This window comes from Postia placenta, assembly GCF_002117355.1.
Source record: "Postia placenta MAD-698-R-SB12 unplaced genomic scaffold POSPLAscaffold_4, whole genome shotgun sequence".
NCBI classification, from domain to species: domain Eukaryota; kingdom Fungi; phylum Basidiomycota; class Agaricomycetes; order Polyporales; family Adustoporiaceae; genus Rhodonia; species Rhodonia placenta.
In genome coordinates this window covers 1495092-1516020 of record NW_020169835.1, presented here as the reverse complement: position 1 = coordinate 1516020, position 20929 = coordinate 1495092, and the positions used below count along the sequence as shown (strand labels likewise).

The 20929-nt window shown below is 55.3% G+C and overlaps 9 protein-coding genes across 9 annotated transcripts; 3 read left to right on the top strand and 6 right to left on the bottom strand.

The window, feature by feature from the left end:
* Window positions 1-55: 55 nt before the first annotated feature.
* POSPLADRAFT_1045391 (hypothetical protein) lies at window positions 56-1356 on the bottom strand (the record flags this gene model as incomplete). The annotated part of the gene is made up of 2 exons (XM_024478742.1): window positions 56-79; window positions 532-1356. The coding sequence occupies 2 exons, from the start codon at window positions 1354-1356 to the stop codon at window positions 56-58; spliced, it is 849 nt and encodes a 282-aa protein (XP_024341064.1).
* Window positions 1357-1912: 556 nt separating this feature from the next.
* POSPLADRAFT_1137734 (hypothetical protein) lies at window positions 1913-2832 on the bottom strand (the record flags this gene model as incomplete). The annotated part of the gene is made up of 2 exons (XM_024484825.1): window positions 1913-2477; window positions 2546-2832. The coding sequence occupies 2 exons, from the start codon at window positions 2830-2832 to the stop codon at window positions 1913-1915; spliced, it is 852 nt and encodes a 283-aa protein (XP_024341063.1).
* Window positions 2833-3690: 858 nt separating this feature from the next.
* POSPLADRAFT_1045358 (hypothetical protein) lies at window positions 3691-4293 on the top strand (the record flags this gene model as incomplete). Its single annotated transcript, XM_024478734.1, has 1 exon — window positions 3691-4293. The coding sequence occupies one exon, from the start codon at window positions 3691-3693 to the stop codon at window positions 4291-4293; it is 603 nt and encodes a 200-aa protein (XP_024341062.1).
* A 354-nt stretch (window positions 4294-4647) lies between these two features.
* POSPLADRAFT_1045357 (hypothetical protein) lies at window positions 4648-5460 on the bottom strand (the record flags this gene model as incomplete). The annotated part of the gene is made up of 5 exons (XM_024478733.1): window positions 4648-4667; window positions 4720-5026; window positions 5081-5166; window positions 5302-5343; window positions 5397-5460. 5 exons carry the CDS (start codon window positions 5458-5460, stop codon window positions 4648-4650), a joined length of 519 nt encoding a protein of 172 aa, XP_024341061.1.
* Window positions 5461-6767: 1307 nt separating this feature from the next.
* Window positions 6768-9158, top strand: POSPLADRAFT_1137238 (hypothetical protein; the record flags this gene model as incomplete). The annotated part of the gene is made up of 14 exons (XM_024484771.1): window positions 6768-6906; window positions 6966-7063; window positions 7117-7208; window positions 7267-7310; window positions 7365-7462; window positions 7530-7702; window positions 7763-8013; window positions 8071-8137; window positions 8194-8391; window positions 8446-8475; window positions 8547-8780; window positions 8839-8871; window positions 8922-8950; window positions 9007-9158. 14 exons carry the CDS (start codon window positions 6768-6770, stop codon window positions 9156-9158), a joined length of 1638 nt encoding a protein of 545 aa, XP_024341060.1.
* Window positions 9159-9572: 414 nt separating this feature from the next.
* POSPLADRAFT_1168472 (hypothetical protein) lies at window positions 9573-10876 on the bottom strand. The gene is made up of 7 exons (XM_024488012.1): window positions 10749-10876; window positions 10568-10688; window positions 10348-10516; window positions 10232-10294; window positions 10145-10181; window positions 9897-10088; window positions 9573-9840 (listed from the first exon to the last, which is right to left on the bottom strand). The coding sequence occupies exons 1-7, from the start codon at window positions 10827-10829 to the stop codon at window positions 9727-9729; spliced, it is 777 nt and encodes a 258-aa protein (XP_024341059.1). The 5' UTR covers window positions 10830-10876; the 3' UTR covers window positions 9573-9726.
* A 309-nt stretch (window positions 10877-11185) lies between these two features.
* Window positions 11186-13978, bottom strand: POSPLADRAFT_1073835 (hypothetical protein; the record flags this gene model as incomplete). Its single annotated transcript, XM_024482645.1, has 9 exons — window positions 11186-11743; window positions 11794-11832; window positions 11883-12234; window positions 12287-12848; window positions 12902-13322; window positions 13374-13486; window positions 13535-13600; window positions 13655-13816; window positions 13870-13978. 9 exons carry the CDS (start codon window positions 13976-13978, stop codon window positions 11543-11545), a joined length of 2025 nt encoding a protein of 674 aa, XP_024341058.1. The 3' UTR covers window positions 11186-11542.
* An 877-nt stretch (window positions 13979-14855) lies between these two features.
* Window positions 14856-18574, top strand: POSPLADRAFT_1065524 (hypothetical protein; the record flags this gene model as incomplete). Its single annotated transcript, XM_024481960.1, has 3 exons — window positions 14856-15530; window positions 15595-15734; window positions 15814-18574. 3 exons carry the CDS (start codon window positions 14856-14858, stop codon window positions 18572-18574), a joined length of 3576 nt encoding a protein of 1191 aa, XP_024341057.1.
* A 345-nt stretch (window positions 18575-18919) lies between these two features.
* Window positions 18920-20760, bottom strand: POSPLADRAFT_1137612 (hypothetical protein; the record flags this gene model as incomplete). The annotated part of the gene is made up of 7 exons (XM_024484806.1): window positions 18920-18977; window positions 19063-19231; window positions 19321-19837; window positions 19864-20400; window positions 20448-20492; window positions 20545-20648; window positions 20703-20760. 7 exons carry the CDS (start codon window positions 20758-20760, stop codon window positions 18920-18922), a joined length of 1488 nt encoding a protein of 495 aa, XP_024341056.1.
* Between the last annotated feature and the right edge of the window lie 169 nt (window positions 20761-20929).

The following is a 20929-nucleotide window of genomic DNA, read 5'->3' as shown; positions in this document are numbered from 1 at the left end:
TGTCTGTTGCTAGACGCCGGACCGGCCGCCCCCGTCTTTCCCCTCTGTACGGGCTCTATAATCCGCCAATATGCCTCGACTTTACATAAGTAAGGAATGGCTTCTCGATATGCTGTGGGAACTGTCTCTCTGCATAATAAACAGTTCACGCGACCAGCGGTAGCAGTATACTCCACCTGGGCCCTCTAATGGCCAGCAGGTTGACATGGTCATGCTTTCGACCCGCGTCCTTGACGAGTCTTGATCAGGTGGGCCAGCCACACGACGCAAATTCCTCCTTTCATCGGCGATATCTGCAGCACGACGCGGAATGTCAAACCAGGTTTTAGCGGTGCAGGATCAGCTATGTAAGTTCTACAACAGTTTATGTACTAAAACCACATTGTGGTCTGCGCACAGTTTTCTCGCCTTTTCCCATGCGGTGGCATCTGGCGCTCCTGAATGAAATACAAGTCGCCTCTGCATTGTCCTCGGACTTTTCAACAGCCCCATGTTCAATGCTGCGTCCAGTCTCCACTTTCCAATCTCCGCTTCCCCTAGAGTGGACGAAGGCATGTGCAGGTTCAGGGTGTGCAAGCTCTCGGGGATGTGCAGGAGAGCGTCCAAGCCACCGGATCCGTCAAGGTCCACCGTCTCCACATTCGGACACGTCTCGATCATCTCTGCCACAAAGTCCATGGGTGCGCCGAAGACCGAGAGACGCCGGATGCTTGGAGTGTCGCCGCCGGCGTACCAGCGGCGGGAGTAGCGGGTGCGCAGTGTGTCTGCCAGCCGCACAAGGGCGGGTTTGGTGAAGGTGAAGGTGATGTGCAGGTCCGTCACCTGGTCAGGGAACGCGAGCAGGCGGCCTTGCTCGGGGATGTCCTCAAAGCCCCAGTTGACGTATTCGATGGAGACGCGCCGGAGGTTGGGGAGGTAGTTGAGCGTGCTGACCATGTACAGGGTGCTCGAGATGGCGTTTGCAGACGGGTTGTCGATGGAGTACAGGAGGACGGACGGCTCGGCGTTCGGTATCGACAGGTGCGTGTCGTGGCCGACGCGGAACGTCAGGGAGCGGCAGAGGGCGTTCGCGGTGGTTGACGCAGACTCGAGCTCGAAGTCGTTGTTTGGGTCGCTTGGTCTCCGCTCCCTGAGCAGGCGGAGGTAGTCCTCGGAGGATAGGGGGCAGCCGATGTGGACGTCCCGCAGAGCGATGTGGATGAAGAGCGACAGCCATGTGCGGTTGATGTGGCAGAAGGTGAGGAACAACGTGCTTCGCTGTTCTCTGGTCATAGGAGAAGACCAAGCTTGCTCGATAATTTGCTCGACGAGCTCGACGGGTAGCGGTGGACAGGGGGCGCAGTCGTGGCTGGTCATGGTGGGATGTAACGGGTAGTATGTACTTCAGGGTATTGTGCAGGTCTTACAGCTTTAAGTGATTGAGGTCGCTGTGTCCCAGCCTTCAGCCTCATGATATAGGACGGTGGATGCAGGAATCGGGACGCATTCCGTCGCACGTCACTTTGATCGAGGCTCTGGAACATCCGCATCGTCGGAACCAAACATACATTATTCCGCCTTCCAAAACAGCCGCTCTTTACAGCCGGAAATTTCCTAGTTGTGATGCCCAGACATGGATCGAATGCGAAAGGGGCGTCGATGTCTGCAACGGCTATGTCCGTTCGGTGATAGTTTGTACTTGATTATGATGCTATGGGCGCCTAGCGGTATGAATTTGACTGCCATATCTCCGACACTGGGAGTCCCTTGTTCGTGTTCTTTGGAAAGCTGAGTCTTTGCTTGGGTGTAAGTGGTACGAACAAAGCATCCTAAGATAGAGTCCATCAGATCAATACACGTCGCAGAGTTACAGATAATGAACATAGCGTAAGTAGGGTATTTGGGCAACTCGATACAACTAATCTGACAACGACTATATTCCATATCCTGTTCCAAATTCATCCGTCCTGGGCTCCTCGAACGGATCCGGGTCCGGCTCGTCGACAGAGAAGCGGGGCCTTGCGCGGGTAGGTATCGCCCCTCGAAGCGTTCCGTTGGCCGACTCCATGAAAACGGATAGGCCGCGGGGCTCAATCGGAGTCAATACCGTCGTTCTCTTGATCGGGATCGCCCTTCCTGTTAAAGAGAATCTCTTGAGAGTGCGCAATGGGCGGAGATACAAGCGGTACATACGGAGGCTCTTCACAAGGTCGTAGCCCCTTAACCGATCGGCATCATAAGCGGGGTTGACGGTTGACCCCTCATCAATGGCGACGTAGTCGATCCGCTTCGCCCGCAGAAACTTGTCATCAAGCATCCAGGGCGCGTCGGGCACTACCTCGTCTACCCAGCGGCAGTGCCGGAGCACCTCACATCTGTCCACGTGCGGCCATATGATCGGTATCTGGTGGGACTCGCAGAGCTCATCCACGAACACCCCGACCATGAGATGCACACAGGGTAACGACAGCTTCGCTTGTCGTAACTGTAGTGCATCTCTGTAGCGCAAACGAACCCATTATTTTCCGTGCAACGCTGTAAGGAGGAGATGTTGTCGCGTGCTTACCTTGCTTGGAACGGATCGAAGATCCCATCGACATATACCCTCACTGTCCCGTCTCCAGACCACCTGCGGCCCGGGATGGAAGGTACCGCTTTACGGACATACTTCTGTATGTCGTCTGCACTCAGTGATACCGTGTCAAAGCGATCTCGTGCAGCCGGTGGCGGTGGGGGCTCATGGATATCCGCGGCTTCAACGTCCACGTGACTGAGGTCTGCGATGCTCGACTCGAGGGAACGGTGTCCGTCCGAGATCACGTCGTAGTCCGACAGGTCATCCCCAGAGAGCATAGAGGCTGCATCGACGGAACGTTTCATAATACGTGCGTCTTGGTGGGCTGCAGGATCAGGCTGCGGGCACGAGGCAGATGCCAAGCTACGTACGGTAAGTACACGCAAACATGCACACACAGCCAGAGCTCCTTTTGTTCTGGGCACCTTGAGGACACCTCCATCATGATCCCACTGCTCGCGGGATGCTGTAAATGGACTCCGGGGTCTGATGAGTGTCTTCGATTCCATATTACAAGAACCTAAACGGTAAAGGGTAATCATGATGCCGGCCCGGGTGACTGCCATACGCTCGACTGGTCGGATTCGGAAGACGTGTTATGATGCAATGCTCCTATCATTACCATATTCGGACTTGTACAATGAATACATTCAACGAGGCTTTCGACAGTTCAAGCTAGCCTCGAAATTGTAGAGTTGTCAAGTGTGTCTATACAAATAACCAGAATCGCCATGCAAGAAGCTGTAGAACTTCATGACGGAGCAGAAAGGCAGTTATGACAACATTCTAACTGATGTACGGTAGGTATGGTTAGATTTTCTTATGTATGCCTATCTCAAATACATTGGTGGCATAATCTTAGTAAGACCCGACCAATGCATGCCTCTGGAAGGTTTTCCTGCCTCAAGAACAAGGAGAAACTTAAGCAAGTAGACCTCATTACATAATATACAGCGTGCAAATATATGTCCGATATTGGAAAGGTGACAACAGCCCCGATGACACCGGGATGCGGGCGCCAATCGAATCCCACTATGGCCTCACTTCCACATCCCGCCTCGATTTCAATATCATTATCTCCGACTCGGTATACGTAAACTTGCACGGTAGCCGTTCCAACGAGCTCAGCCTGCACGATGACTTCTCTGCCTCCAATTGAACATGTACTGTCGAGCACCGCAGACCCCAACAGCCCGCTGGCACAGGCGTTGGCGATTCTGTTCGAGCCGACGCCGACTCTCTTCTCCGAACTCGTTCCCGGTCTCGTCTCGCACATAGCATCGCGTTCCACCCCGATCACCTCCTATTCAGAACTCATAGACGCCTCCCTCGACGTGATCGCGACGTGGGACGATGATCTCAAAGCCCAATTCATCGCGGGCCATCCGCGCATCGGCGAGGTCAAGGGCTTGTCGCATCTGAGCGCGAAGGAGCAGGCTGCGACCGCAACGCCGCCGGAGGTGCTCGCACGCCTCGCACATCTGAACGCGTGCTATGAGCATGTATACCCGGGCCTGCGTTACATCACATTCGTCAACGGGCGATCAAGAGCAGCGATCAAAGACGAGATGGAGGGCGTACTGGGTGTCGAGCCGTCGTTGAGTGCTGGCCAGCCGTCCGCGTCCAGCATAGCAGTTGTGCAGACTGGCACAAAGGAGTGGAAGGACGAGCTAGAAAGAGCAGTGGTCGATATAGGTAAGATAGCACAGAGTAGATTGAAGGCTTTAGGGTCTACGTAGGTGAGTGTTGTCTTGTTATCTTAACGACCATATCGCACATCTAACATGAGCATCATGCCCCGCATTCTCACCTCCAGTCACTCGGAGACATACGGAATGGACGGGATCATAGTGTGGAAATGGGCGACTTGATGTACAAGATACGAGCAGCGAGTGTCAACGACAGCAGGGATCAACATGAGATAGAGCAATGTCCAATAAATACCAGAATAAAGTCTAGCCGACGCGCACGCGCCCGATAGAGGTACACTGCATTTCTACACGTTCATGCGAGCCTTTTCTTCTCTGCTGAGTCTTTCGGCTTGTTTCTGGCGTGCGCGAGGTAAGTTGCCAAGCCTATCAAGAGCGTAATACTCACCCGTAAGACCTCCTGCCTGCGGATTTCCCATTCTGGATTTAATCGTCGCAGCTCGTGCAGCATCTCACCAGCGAGGTCGTATGTCTCACTGATGTTGCCCTCCGCCTGCCGCTCAGCCTCTCGCTTGCGTCGCAGCTCATCCTCCATGGCCTGCATGCGCTCCTGGTATCGCAGCTCTGCCTTTGCCATTGTCTCTTGATATCGCCGCTGGCTAGCGAGCATCTCCTCACGCAACACTTTCATGCGCTCTTGGTGCCGCGTCTCGGCCTGGCGAGCCCACTCAGCCCGCTCGCGAGCCAGCTTGGCTTGCATGTCATTCATGTTCACGTTAACGTTGACACGGGTGCGCATGAAGTTGAGGCCATTGTCGTAAGCCTAGATGCTGAGTGTGATTGTCACGATCGCGTGTAGGACGTGAAGAGCACTTACACGACGCTTAGCCGGATCACTGAGAACATCGAACGCAGTGCGGACCTGAGTGTGGACACTATGCTTCAGCCGGTCCACGATATGATCTGACAACTAATGGGACCGACATCTCTAAAACGCGCTTCTGCAGCCTCGATCTCTGCTTCTCTCGCTCCGCGTGGTAGCTTGTCTGCGCATTGCTTAGATCATTGTTGTCGGGCTTTGCATGGGATCCTACACACCGGGGTGGGTTTCAAGCGCCTTGACTTTGTACGCCTTGCGGACTGGATCTCTCATCAAACCGAAGCAGATTCCCTCAAGGAGACATAATGCGAACCTGTATCGGCTGACGCGCCTTGCGTGATGCCTAGAATATCGTACAGTGTTTTTCCTGCGGCCATTGGGCCTATCACGCATGTATGTCGTGTCCAGGATGAGCACAGAAGATGAAGCAGTCCCCAGACTGGTTATGGAGGGTGTCGCGTCGCGAGATAACAGACCGTACGCGATCAATGTTCGAATTCCAGACACGCCCATGATCACGTGTGTCGCGTCGCGTCTCGTTAGAACTCGCGTCTTATATGCTGCAGCTTGTCCGTTAGTTACACTGTTAGGTTGACCTCGACATGGGTCGGGCATACTGCTTGTACTGGTAACGACAGATATTGATCCCATCGCAAGCTAACGTGTACATCGCTACATTCCAGTCGTCAAACTTGGTGAACTCACAAGCAGGGCCGGTCGCTCCAGCCACGATGGCACGCGCAAATCCCCCTCCCCCCTCACGCAGGTAAATACGAGGCTGCATGACGAACAGCCGTTTCCGATTTTTCAGGACTTCTGCAACCAACGGCGATTACGAGCAGCTCATGACCTCGTTTGCCCAGCGTTGGGCGGTTACCCTCATGATAATGGACAACCGGACACGCGGGTTCCAAAGCGACCGGGAGCCGCATATCGAAGCGCTGTGTTCGCTGCGTCGTTGGTCATATATGCGCGTATATGCATCACTCGAAGACACGGTCAATCTCGTGAATACATGTCCATCGGAGACCCACCAAATCATTGCAATTTGAAAGAGTAGGGCTGCTCAATGCTCGTCGCTCGTTCGTCTGCGGAGCGATGATCACCCCGACAGCCACAGATCAGTCGGGGTTGGAAATACCTCCCAAAATACTGGAAACTCCGCGGACGAACGAGGGAGCGACAAGAATTATAATTGCGCAGCCCAAACAGTAAGGCTCTTGCATTGCAGAGCTGACGCAAGTGGATCGGCCAGCCGTGAGACGTGCCCGGGCATCGGATGTTGTGCAGCTCCCGTCGCGATCAATCTGGATGTGGTAGCAAAGGTCGTTGCTGATAACGTCAATTCTATATTCAGGCGGTATATCTGGCACAACACGCAAAAATCGGCTGCTTCATTTTTGTAGGGCCCCTTGGTGAGCTATCTAAGGCCCAGAGCGCTGGAGTAGGCCAGGAGTGTAGGTACCAATTGGGTGTTTCTGATGGAATGACCTCGGGACAGACTTGGCCACTCATGGCATGTGCCGTCCGGATTCGCAGGACCTGATGAGATCCCAGATCGTCACTACAAGATTTGCTGATTCTCGTCGTTCCCACTGGTGGATCTCATCCCCGGGTATATATGTTTCACTGCAAAGGGGTACCACACAATCAGCCACCTCAACTCCTGACTACGCCCCAAGACATGGCGGTCCTCCTCGACCTCATCCGAACGACTTCCCTAGTGGGAACACTCTGGATACTTTGGCGTATAGCCAAGCGCCTACTGGGCCGTTCACCCCTCGACAATGTCCCGGGGCCAGCATCACAGTCGTTTTTCAAAGGTACGCAAAAGTCTGACTGTCTAGAAGATCCTGTGTGCATTGACGTGGGCATGTGACAGGTAATCTCGGCCAATTGTTCGACAGACATGGCTGGGACTTCCTGTATGGGCTGGGCGTGAAGTACGGTTCGGTCGTCAAGATCAATGGCACTTTCGGCGTCAGTGAGACAGGCTCTAAGTCGATTCATACAGCTAACCTATCCCCTTGCAGAGCAAACAACTCTTCGTATTTGATCCCTTGGCACTCAACAGCGTCGTCGTGAAGGATCAGTACGTTTACGAAGAACCAGAGGAAGTTTTGGCGTAGGTACTCTCCATGCTCGCAGCTGGCGCTACGTATAACCTGATAATTTAATATCAGATCTATGCATTTGATGCTCGGTGATGGACTTCTCGCGACAGTCGGTTGGTCCTGCGCCGTGTTCACCGAGCTGTAATACTGAAACAGGCCTGCTACAGGTGAGCGCCATCGCAGACAGCGGAAGCTCTTGAACCCCGTCTTCTCCGTCGCCCACATGCGGCACATGATACCCATCTTCTACGAGATCACTCACAATGTGCGTGTATCGCCCAACTGTTTTATTTACGTTCGTTGGCCATTCCTGACCGTGACTAATGGAACAGCTCCGAGATGCTATTTCCACGAGGGTCAAGGACGGACCGAAAGAAGTCGACATCCTCGATTGGATGGCTCGTACTGCGCTCGAACTGGTCGGGCAGGCCGGTCTTGGCTACTCCTTCGACCCCCTCATCAGAGACGAGGCGGACTCGTACGGGGAGGCCATCAAAGCCATCGTGTAAGGCATTTTGCGAAATGTGTCTCAGCCAGAACGCAGCCGCTGACGGTATTATCGCAGCCCGACTATGTTCCCGCTCAGGCTTGTGCGTCCTCTTCTGCCGATTTCCATGAAGATGGGACCGCGTGCACTCCGCAGGGCGATTGTCAGCCTCCTCCCGAACCAGCACATCCGCCGCGCGAAAGAGATCTCGGACTCGCTTGACGACCACTCGCGGCGCATCTTCGAAGAGAAGAAGCTTGCGATGGCGAAGGGCGACCAAGCCGTCCTCCATCAAGTCGGCGAAGGCAAGGATATCATGAGCAAACTGAGTAGGTGGACGTGCTGGTCAATTACTAGTCCAGGGGTTTATCGAGTCTTCTGTGTAGTGCAAGCGAACCTGCTAGCCTCTGAAGAGGACAAGTTACCCGAGGACGAGCTGTTGGGCCAGATGACGTACGTTGTCACACTCCGCTCGCGTGTCGGCGATCATGTCTCACACGAGCCTGCAGAACCTTTATTTTTGCCGGCATGGACACTACTTCTGGCGCCCTGGCACGCATCCTCCAGCTGCTCGCTGATCACCCGGACGTTCAAACAAAATTGCGCGCGGAGATTCTTGAAGCACAGGGAGATGGAGAAGATATCTCTTACGATCAGCTCGTCGAGCTCCCTTACTTGGAAGCTGTCTGCCGGGAGACATTGCGACTGTAAGTTTGTCTTTGTATTCGAAGAATAGGTATTAATGGCGGTGAATCCCTCAGCTATGCACCGGTCCCGTTCCTCACTCGAACGTGGGTGCTTTTATTGCGTGGTTGTAATTGTCATTCAGCTGTTGGTATGCTTACTACGCCATACATAACAGTGCGCGGAAGGACATGATTATGCCTCTTTCCTCGCCTATCCGCGGTGTCGACGGCAACATGATGAACGAGATCCACGTTCCGGCGGGCACGGGAATCATTATCGGGATCCTCGCGTCGAACCGCAATCCAGAGATCTGGGGCCCAGATGCGGCCGAATGGAAGCCTGAGCGCTGGCTCACCCCTCTTCCCGATGCCGTTAGCAATGCACGAGTGCCCGGGGTGTATTCGCATCTGTGAGCCGGCATCCCATCGCGTCTGCGCAGTTCCCCCTTTTGACACTATCGCGTGCAGGATGACTTTCCTCGGCGGCAGCAGGGCTTGCATGTAGGTAGACTCAAAATCTAGTCAAGTCACATTCTCACGCATTCGTACAGCGGTTTCAAGTTCTCGCAGCTGGAGATGAGTATGTACCACCTCACTGCACCGGTTGGGTTTTAGAAGCGTTAACATTGTGTACAGAGGTCGTGCTTTCAATTCTCCTCTCGACGTTCACGTTCGCGCCTTCGGAAAAGGAGGTCTTCTGGAACATCGCCGGTATCCAATACCCCACTGTAGGCCGCACAAGTCGCAAGGCGGAAATGCCGCTGAAGGTTGGCCTCGTAAAGGCGTGAGCAAGCGTTCTTGGTTGGGGAATTTGTACGTCCTCTCATTAGTAACTGGCACCTGTGAGCGGACATGCACTGATGCCAAGCATCCGACAGCAGTAGCTACACATTATATTGTCCTCAGGTGAAAAAGAAACTATCGGGTCGAGGTCCGCAGGTCGGGGGCCTAGAGATTCGTAGGATACTTTGGTTCTCATAGTCACTCATTTACAACGTCAGGCCTATCCGGCAACCATTCGCTATTCTAACGTGCGGAAGCATTGTCGCCAATAGCGCCAAATGTGATTCTCACAAATAGACTTTCTGTCAGGGTAATTGTAGGAGACGCACTTCGCCCATTAACTATGTTCCGAAGCCTCGCAACCGTTCTACGAGCAAGTTGATCAACTCTTCAGGATAGCAGTGGGAGTCAAATGTTTTCAATGATAAGAGCTTCTCTTTATGCAATTGAATGAGAAGCTATAAAATCCGGCCCAAGAAAAGAACTACAGTGATGCCCGATTGCTTCCCAAATCATCACGTGAATGCACAGAATTCGTGGGTGCAGAGATAATCGCAGCTAGAACATGGCGTGTTACTTCAGCTCTGGTAGGAACAGCTCCTTGAGAAGCCGCGCCGTGTCTGCGGGGCTCGAAACAGAGTGCCCTATCGTCCGTGGATCGGTGTATATCTCATAGTCGTTCCCTCCCTGTGAACATCGCTCTCAGCATCAGATCATATGCTGCAGCTCGTTCACAAACTGACCTTGTATGTTTTGTCGCCGAAGAAGTGGATTTCCTCAAATTGCTCGTCTTCTACGTGTCGTAGGCAGTACGTCTTGTCCCAGCCGTTCGGGAAGATATCGAATGAAATTTGCCCCCCGATAGAGAACGTCAGACCGTAGTCGGGAAACTTCTCGCGGAGGACCTTGATGAAAGCTACCCGTAGACCGTGTTGCTGAAAACGTGCTTCGTACAATGATATGAGTCACGGGAGAAGAGCCATAGGCGAACCTTGTCATAGGCTTCGAATTCGTTGCGTTCTTGTACCCTGCGCACAAGGTTATATACAGCGACAGACGTGAGGTTGACAGAACTGACGTTGCGTTTCGCCCAATGGGACTGACGTTGATCATGCTGTTACGGAACTCGATGAACGTACCCCTGTATTGACCTGTCAATAATCAGAGAAGAGAAGCCCGCGCGCAGGACAGCACCTCTTGATAGGAATATCCATGTCCGCGATGTAATGGAGGATGAAGTTGGCCAGTTTCTTGTATCGCTCTTCTCCAATAAACTTGATGAAGGACTGGGATGGTAGCGGCTGCGCGTTTTTGTACGCAGTCAAGCCGTTCTCAGCAAACACATAATCGAAGTCCTCGACCACTTTACTTTAAATGAGCGCGGATACTATGACAGACAGGTGTTTGAATGTACCGCTCGACCCGGTGACCGCAAGCTGCCCGGAGATCTTGACGAAATCGGAGCCGCCAACGACGCCGATGACAACCTTCTTGCGCAACGCTCGCAGAATTTGAGTTATCTCGAGCGACACGTTCTGGCGCAAACGTTGAGATCATGCCTCGACTTCAGTCCGCACCAAGTCTGCGCGACGTACTTGTCTCGCCGGAGTTAGCGTGTCGTCGACATCAAAGAGGACCAGTTTCTTGAAGGGCCTCTCGGCGAATGTAGATACCATTGTGGGCTATACAGCAGTCGACTGGGGTACCAGTGAGTAGCGGTTGTGCGGAGGAAGGCGAAGCAGTGCATGGTTGGAGATGCATGTTGCTGTATATCATCGATCAGAGCGCTCTTCGATCATGATCGGCACTTCATTGTACTGTTCCGTGCTAACAGGAGCCACCTCGGATACACTCTACATGTGCCTACGCTGGATAGACATCTGGCGCCAACGTACCGTCTGTAGGACCGACACAAGTGCTTGTCACTATGCATTCCGTATAGATGCAAGAGCTCTTTCGGAACGCCCATCAAGTTGGAAACACTTCAACCGACAACCTCTCGGTAGAGATACACGCGGATCGGTGCATGGATTTGAGGATGCCTGGTGCATTCCACCAGGCGCACGTACTGAATACAGACAGCCAGACATTGATGGCTGGGGCATGAGAGCGACAGGAGCAGGACCAATATCATACAGAAAGAACGAATCCAAGTCGGCGTGCGGACGGAACGTATGCAAGGACAATTACGGAAAATGTCAAGCGAGAGAAGCATAGCAAGGCGTCCGATAAATAAGTATATACTGTAGAAAGCATGCAGAAGGTGCGAAGTGCGCGGTGCGTCTGCGCGAAATTGGTCATCTTGATGTATGCCGAGCCCAAGTGGTTGCATGTGAACGTGAAAGTCGTGAACGAGAAAACGGGAGGAGGCAAACGGTGCCGGCCGTGCCTAGGCGACGGTCGTGGTGCGCGTTTGCATTGGAGGGAATGCCGAGGACATGGGAGAGACCTGGGGCTGCTGGCCTACAGAGGAGTCGCTCCCGTAGCGCGAGTCGCCCTCGGTGTAAGCTGATAGTGTGTTGGGAGCGCCGCTCGTGCTCGGCGTCTGTGGGGCGCCCAACGTTGTCGGGACCTTGCCGATGAACCAGGACTGCGACTTATCAGTGCATGCGTACAATGAACGAGGTCATGCCGACTCACCGGCACCCAACCACGATCACCCGACTCCTCTTTGACGGCCTGCGAGGATGGTCAGCTCATTGCATTTGAATTAGATCGGCGTAACGCACGTAGGACCAATGGTTGTATCGCTTGAACACTCGCAGGTAGTCATCCTTATTGAGGTTAAGCTCCTCGTCGCCCTTCCTCTTGTAGTCCATCAAAGCGATGCCCGGGAAGCTTGTGGACAGGATGCTGAGCGGAAGAATCGGGGTCTTTCCGCCAGGCGATTGTGGTGGGGAGCCACGCGCTGTAGTGGCCTCGGCAATGGCAGTAGCGACAGGCACATTTGTCTCGAGCAGACAGCCAGCAGGGACCCAGCCTTGCTGGCTGGAGTCAGGCTCGACTACTCCGAAGCCTGCCTCATCCCGCTGTACGACCCACCAGCCACGCGCTCTCGAAAGGATGATGAACGTGTCTCCACTGGAAAGAAGTATGAGTACATCCCAACCATCCGGACAAGTCGTGTACGCACACAACCACGTCGAACTCGTCCTCTTGTTCTGCCATGTACGGGTAGATAGCCACCGCGTACGACACTCCCGTCGACGGCGGGATCTCCCGCACCACTGCCGGGGGTGGTAGTCCATCCCCGCCCACTCCCCCGCTTGAGCCTTGCGACTTGAGATGGTCCCCCGAACCACCCAGCTCTTCCGCGCGCTCCTTGTTTTCCACCACCGGAGACATGAGTTCCGGCCAGCCTGACTGCGCATTTGGCACACCCGTCAGGAGACCAGGCGTGGTGGCTACACGACTGTTTACCTGCAGCTTTGGGGGATGTCCATTACCGTTCTCGCCCTGTGCCTGCAGGTTCTGGCCATGGTTGTGCTGTGATGAAGATGTAGGCGGCGACCGCGCTGAGGAAGTCTCCGAGGAAGCTCTGCGGGCAGCCTGCTTCTGCTGCGCAACGGCGATTGGGGAGCGGATATCTTTGATGTGTTTCAGCATGAACACCGGGTTCTTCTTCGCGTCTTTGAGCCTCTGGAATAAAAGTAGTGGTTTCTCGTCGTAACTTAAACACCTCTCGATCCGATTTCCTTATTGGGGATGAGCCGAGATACGGCGGGGGGTACCGCACGAGAGCACGCACCTGGATTGCCATAACAAATAAACATAGCATAGTTTTGCCAATCGTCGTTGTTGATTTTGTACTTCTTGAGGGCCGCGGGGAGAACCTTCCATGCTGGATCATCAAGACTGACCTTGAAGCTCTTCAGGTTGTCGGAGCTATCCTGGCGCATGGGCTTCGGAGGTGGTTGCAGACTACTCGAGGCGCCGTTCGTTTGCGAAGTTGACGCGGACTCGCCATTGGTAGACGTCGGCTGTGACCGTGAACGGTCGGATGAAGTGCCAGTGCGGGATGTATTTGAATTGATCTCGTGTTCGAATCGTTGTGGGGACGGCTGCGGTGACTCCACGACCTCTAGTGCAGCTTTCGTTGGTGAGCGCGAAGGCTTCACAAACGACGCCCATTTGAAAGAATGTTGCCGGACGGGACTTTCGGTCTCGGTCTACCTGTGCATGAGAGATGCCGATGAAGTTAAGTGCGACAAAAAGCGTACCTGTGGGCGTTGAGACACCATGCTATTCCTCACGCTGCTCACATCCTCAAGACAGGATTGAAGATTGTCGCTCAGCCTCCGATTGTCATCCTCCAAATGTCGCAGCCGATCACCTGCAAGACGCGTGAGGAAGAATGCGACGAGACTTGTTGAATGCTCACTCTGTTCCCGGAGTAGGTCATATAGCTTCTCTACGTTCACTTGCTCCTTCCGCTCCTCTGCCTCCGCTAGAAAGACAGGGATTAGGTGCTTCATACGTACGAATTAAGTTGGGATCTTACAAGGCGGAACATAATGATCCGGCTCTATGGGGATTCCCTGGGCGAGCTTGAGGTTGTACACGCCCTTGAGAATCGCTAGCCGCTGTCCAATGGTGGCGATGCCGACGTCTTTCAATGCTTCTGCGTCAAGCACGCAGAGGATCTCCCCGCTTATTCTGTGTTCTATTGGAGCCGTTAGGAACACTGATCCAGGGGGGGACTGGCAGGCCACTCACCTCGAATCTGGCTCTCATACTGCGGGAGGCCGAGCTTGACAAGCCAAGCATGCACATCGCCCTCGTCCCAGCCGAGGATATTTGACTGCTGGTCAGGCGAGGAGTCCATGGGAACAAGACACTACTGAGGAGAAGTGCCAACGTCCGGTCGCGTTACAACCGCTATCGCGGCGCCCAAATTGGTTTGTATGGGGGTGTCCGGGGTCTACTTTGCTGTGAGCTTGAAGCTACGCACCGTCGAGCCCGACGACTTGCAATAGCAATGCGAGCGACAATGGCGACGCGGTCGATGCGGAAGGAGAGTATGGACGCGGTCGAGGCGAGAGACTGCCGCGGTGTGCTTTGGGTGTGAATCGGACGGGAGCGGCTCGAGGTAGCGTACGGTGAAATAGGTACGGTGACCTGCTTAACCGGCTAATTAGCCTGGGCCTGTGCGAGAGGTCAAATTTGCCTATGGTAATTTACGGCTAATTAGCCGCTATAGAACATGGCCTGATGAGCACTTTTACTTAACAGTAAAGTAGCTTTATCGAACAGTTATATCGCCCAGCGACGGAATACCTCGATAGCACGCAGCTGCTACTATTCATCCCAGTCCAAGGGTCCGACGTCACTACGTCTGGCCTTCTATACATGCTCTACTCTAATTTAGTCCTGACGCGGTATGCTCGTCAGCAACAATCCCCTTCACAAACGGTGCATTACTGAGGTTGATGAGGCCGGAGACTACTATTACTGGTCTGCATGCAGGATAACTGCTTCTATTGCGTCTAGATACTATGTGTCCGAACATGTCCAAATTCAGCGCAGGTCACTTGACCCTATTTAACCCTTGTTGTTTTGTGAAGTTTACGGCTAATTAGCAAGGGTCAATCAACCGAAGCTAATTAGCCCGGCCTATTTCACCGTACCCTCCTCCCCACCAATCGACTCTGCAGCTTTACTTCGCCGTCGTTGTGCTGTCTCATGCTACGCCGGACGGCTATATGGACGACCTCTACGCAAACGCATGGAGTGACCCTCCAGATCCTCCTCTTGCTGGCCTGAAACCATCAGCAAGCTCAGGCTCGTCCTGGGTGTCCCCGAGACTCCCGGACTTGGACGAGGAAGCGGACCTTGCAGCACCCTCCTGGTCTACTGGTGCCGATATTCGCTGGAGCGAACCGTCAGACAATACTGGCTTTTCATGGTCTCAGGCAGAGCCCGATTTGGCTTGGAGTACGACGAACAAGTACGAGAGCATCCAAATCGGACAGTCTCCTAGTGTCCAAACCGAACAGGAAACGCCATCCTTCCCGCTCGAGGAAGAGCGAGCTTGTACACCCTCGCCGCCTCCGTCTCCGTGTTCTCCGTCTCCCGGAACGCCTGCTTCCGTCACGGCTTCACCTGAGCGCATAAATATCATCGCAGTCTCTCTCCAGTCACCAGAATTTGACCCACCGCCTACCTCTGCCGATCTCGATGGTGGCTTTGGGACGTTCGAGTCTGCTATAGTCCCGGATGAAGAAACTGCAGTTGCTCTAGAAACTACTGACGTAACCGCAGACGCTTGGGGCACTGCATGGGCAGCTTCGGAAGGGACAGAGACAAATACAGCGGCACAGCAGGCGGACGAGTGGGAGGTTGCAAAGCAGCAGAAGGCTAAGCGTGATCGTAGAGTTGTGAGTCAGTGGTTGAGATGGCCTGCAGCCGATTCGTGTAGTTTACCGGCATGCTTCAATATAGCCCCCGGAGTCGTTGGCGACCATCCTCGGAGAATGCGAGCAGTTTATTCGTGAGGCATGGCCAGCACCGGAGTCCGATCCATCTAAGAAGGATGATTGGCGAAGCAGCACGAATGGCGGCATGGAGGCTGTTGAAGGTCTGTAAGTACGGAGGTGCTTGGTGCCCAGTGCATGCATTGGGATCCTTATGCTAACGTCTGCGATCTACTCTGATTGGTAGCGACTCGTTCATTCAGACATTCCTACCGCCTCTGTCTCTCCAGCCGCCGGTGCAGTTTGGCAAAACCACCGTTGCGAAACGGGTGGCTACGTCCGTGCGTCTGACCAAGAACATGGCCGTGACGAAAGGCAGCCCCATGTCGCATTATCTCGCGGCGAAGGGCTCGACTGCCTGGGAGGCTGCGGTCAAACAGCGTAAGGAGGTGGCTGAAGATGACATCGTACCATCCGGCTGGCGCATCTTAGAGAAGGAGCCTGCGAGCGGCGCGGCAGCGGAGACGGCCAAGGAGAAGAAGCCCGCTGGGAGGCTGTTCTCGTTTTGGGGCAGGAGGGAGTCTGGCATCACGCACTCGCGGACGCCATCAAGCAAGGATGCGGAGGAAAACGCCGCTGTGGGCAGCGCGAAAGGCGCAGGGGACCCCCCGAGCCATTCCAGGCGTCCAAGTCAGGACAGCGTCAGATCGTCCATGAGGAGCAGCGTCGACACGGTCACTTCGCCCGTGCAAACGGCCGCCTCATCCGTCTCATCTCTACCCACAACCGTCGCCAGCACGGCCTCTTTGTCAGGCCCTGCCTCATCGGCGACGGCGTCGCAGATACCGTCCTATGCTGACGCGCCAGAGCCGCACGTAGACCCGTCAGAGGCGCCTCAGCCCGCACCATCAGCTGTATCGCGCTTCTTGAACCGCTTCTCCAGACGGCGGAGCGCCATGGGCTCTGGCAGCCCACGAAACTCACTCGCGCTATCGTCGGAGGATCTTGAGTTCCTCTCGGACATTGTCCCAAGCGCAAGTGACGAGAATGAGAGCGACCACGATGGCGGTGCGAACGCGAAGGCGCTCGCAGCCATTCTTAAGCCTCCGTCGCTGCCACCGATTCTTCCCCCGCCACCAGCACCCTCGCGCAGTGCCACGACATCGTCGAATAGCCCCGCCAGCGCCGGATCGAACATAGAGTCGCCCATAGCGAGCCTGGACTCATTCTTCAACGCGCTCGAGTCTGGTGCTTCTGGCGCTGCTGGTTTGTCTGACTCTCCCCACTCGAGTGCCCTACCCATGCAGCCTACATTGGCCGCCCCTACCTTGAAGCCCTCGAGACCCAGCACACCCAGTGTTCCTGCAATCCCGACTCCGTCCTCGAAGCGCGACACGCGACCATCAAGCCCGTCCCCGCTATCTGTGACGTCCGCAAAGCAGTCGTCGGCGCCCTTCTACCTCCCCTCACCTCCGTCTTCTCGCTCGCAGACGCCTGTTTCTGTACCAACTCCTGCCGGCCCATCTATGAACCAGGATAACAAAAGCAGGAGCGGGTCGTTCCGAGAAAACGCGCCGCCTCCGCTACTCCCGCCGCCCCGTCCCTCGTCGTCAACATACATGCGACAGCGACCAGCTGAGACCGAGAACCAGCCTGACACGCCCACTTCTGGTATGCCTCTTGCCCAGCTATACCCGAATGCGCGCATGGTCAGCTCTCAGACGACTGGCGGCGTAGACGCAGGGCGTCGACCGACACCCACACCAGCTTTCTCTCTACCGCCACCACCTTCTGTCCGCTCCCAGAGCGAAGCACACCTCCCGCCGCCTCTGGCGCCGCCCCCGATGGCATCTGTGCAGTCAGCACCTCCGAAACGACCTGCTTCCTTGCCATTGACCTCATTCGACGACGATGACGACGAGTTCACGGACTTCTTGTCTTCGGCTACGGTGCCTGTGCAGTCTAAGCCGATCATGCCCGCACGGCCCTCTATGTCGCGCAAGGCTACCCCGACGGCCATCCCGAAGGCGTCGAACGCCGCAGGGCCAGCTCTTACGCTGCCCATACCCGGGACGTCACCGCCTGCACGGCGGCCAGCCACTTCAGCCGCACAGACATTTGCAACTGCCTCCGACCCCTTCGGAGACGACGACTTCTCAGACTTCCATTTCTCTTCCGCCACGTCCCTGCACCCCCCGCAGTCCGCGCTGTCCTTCGACTCGCCCTCGTTCTCGGACTTCAGCGCGTCCACGTCCGCGACGCTCCTGCACGCGCAGTCAGAGACATCTCCCGTCTTTGAGTCCCCGGCGCCCGACGACAGCTTCTCGTCGGAGCAGTCGTTCCTCACCCCAGCGCGACCGTCTGGGTTCGACGTCAATGCCATCTCGCCTGTCCTCCGCACGCCTTCGCCGCCCCGGCCGATCTCCAAGATGCCCCCGCCCTTCTCATTGCCCCTTTCGGCGGCGGCCGCGGAGCAGGATTCGCAGCGCCCTCGCGCAGGATCCAACGCGCGTCTGAACAAAGCGGCATCCCACCTGCATGCTCTCAATTTGGTGGAACGCGCGGCACAGCGTCCCGGCCGATGGCCGGCGCCCCCCTCGCCCCTGCCTAAAATTCCAGGACCGATCCCGGGGCCCCCGTCGGCGGCCAGCAGCGCTCATGTTGACCTGCTGGGCGACGACGGTTCTCCGGGGCGACCATCGGCACCGGAGATGTCGATGTCGCTATCTTCGCCTGCCGTCGTTGGGTCGCGTCAGGCGGCAGCTTCGAATGGCGCTATGAGCGGCCTGGGCTTTGGGAACATCTCCATCCGCCCGACGCCGATGTCTCACTCGCAGTCTCTGCAAGGTTCCTTGTTTGGCATCCCCCAGAGCGTATCATCCGCGGGGGCCATGCAGTCAATACCGCTGGCACCTCGGCCTACCACCCTCGCGCCTTCATCCTCTCAATCATCGTCAAAGACGGGCGGGTTATCCGCCCAGGATCTGCTGTTCTTCGAGGGTTTGTAGAATTTGCATAATATCACTGTGAACTCTTGCCCACTTTGTAACCTACCTCTGGGATTTTGTGTAATCGTTATTGTTCTTTCACGTTGCAAATCATTGTGCGCTTCGGCCGCTCACGTTGTACCATGTATGAAGGCCTTAAGATGGACTGTCAGAGATCATGAATTGCGGAAAGGACTATTCTAGCCAAACTTCCGATTCTTCCATTAACAACTGTTACGACAATAAATTCAGTGCTAGAACACAAGTGGAACAAAACCCAGCGAGGTCGAATGGACGAGATGGACGGGAGATTAATGCGAAAGTAGACAGGCAAGTCTCGATGACCACGAATGTAGCATGCCAGTCTTAATGCCCGTGTTGGGGTCTGATCCGATGTTTCAAGAATTCCGCGACGCCGTGGATCCTGCAGAACGATACATATTAGTAGGAGTATCCAGCACATTCGCAACGCGGGCACCACCTGCCTGCGCTGCGGCGTGGCTGCTCACCATCCACCGCGCCGCCCCTTGTCACTGCTATGGTCTCCCTCGCGCACCTGCTCATCCCTCCCGCGGTGTCGCGGCGAGCGCGAGTCTCTGTAGGAGTGCGGGTCGTGCGAGTCCCGGTGAGAGCGTGTGCGCTCTCTGTCGCGCTCCCTGTCCTTATGCTTATCGTACACTATACAATCCGCAGCATAGCGGGTCAGTGTATCCATCCACGATGTACTCACCAGTGATAGTTAAGGGGGTATGGAGTGGAGTACTCACCGTGGTGGGAATGCCCTGAGTGAATGCTACTGTGCCCGTGGCTGCGCTGGTGCTGCACAGGAATTGGCTCAATATGCGGCGGTGGCAGCGTTCGGTATGCATGCGAGTTGGTGTTTGCACTAGAACTGAAGCGAGGCGGGACCGGTGCCGTGGAAGTAGACGCTGAGTACAGCTGAGATTGAGCGTTGAATTGCGGCTCTGGGGAGGGTGTGACTTGATGGCGTTGTTGGGGAGGAGGCCGTGTCTGGTATTGCGGCTGAGGCGGAGGGGCTTGGTACTGTACTTGTGGCGGAGTTTGGTACTGCGCCTGTATCTGAGGAGGCAGGGCATGATAGCTGTTTGGTGGAGGAATGTATGATGACGCAGGCTGAGGCGGCGGCGCCGTGATCGACTGTTGACGGGTTTGCTGAGGCGGCGGCGGGGACTGAATTGCATGGCCGTTAGGCAACGACTGTTCGACACCATTGATTAAGTAGCGTTCGCCCTCTGGAGAGGAGAGTGTGACATGCTCGTTGCCCTGGTGTTTGTTTTCGGTTAGCAGACCGGCTCAAATACACAAAACTCTATGTTCACCTCGGCATCGCGGCGCTTGGTGATGACCTCTGTGCGTCCATTGATTGTCCTTGACATCGTGCTCTGGGAGACCCATTGTCCACTACGTCCAATAGCTTCCGTTGCAGAACTATACATACGCCGAGACCCACTGGGCTCAGCGTCAGCGAGCTGCGCAAACATGGAGCCTGGGCCGCCGAGCATGAGGCTGGAGTGAGGAGCGAGTAGGCTACCGCCGAACATCGAGCGACCCATGCCCATGCGGCCAAACGGCGAGAACGGGTCGCTGAAGAAGGGGTCGGACATGAATGGATCACTGTCGTCCATGTCGAAGAAGGTGCGGTGTATATCACCAAAGAGCGAGTTGAAGAGCACAAAGGGGTCTGTGAAGGTAAACAAGGAAGGCCCGCGAGAGAAGAAAGGGTCTGAGAAAGGGTCTGATGAGAAGAACCTATCGCCCCGAGTACTCGGACGCCGCTGGGGCTCGGGCTGTGCTGGGGGCGGGTAGACACCGTAGCGGTCGTAAACCTGCCGGAGATTAGGGACAGATGATGATATCCGGGGAAAATACGCACTTTGCGCTTTTCTTCGTCGTTGAGTACCTCGTACGCGTTGCCAATCTGAAAGGGCCCTTCAGCGGCTCACTCGTAGACGCTATCAGGACACATCTACTTTTCTGAACTCTTCCGCTGCTGCCGCCTTCTGTTCAACTGTCAGGTTAAGTGGGAGCTTGTCTGGGTGTGTCTTGAGGGCACGACGTTTGTACGCCTTGCGAACTGCACCACACGATTCTCAGCAGCGAGAACTGCATGTACGCAGCGAAGACGCACTCTCTTCCGGGGAAGCATTTCGGTCTAATCCCAAAACTTCGTACAGGTTTGTCGCCATTGCGAGAGAGAGAGAGGCTAAAGATGAAACTTTCAAGACAGATAGCAGACGCGTTTAAAGAAAGTTGGAAAAGGGAAAGGGCAAGGGCAAGGCTTGAAGGTTCTCGACATTTCTCCCAAAACGGATATGATGTCACGCAGTGATCGGAGCACGTGTAAGTATGGGCGTC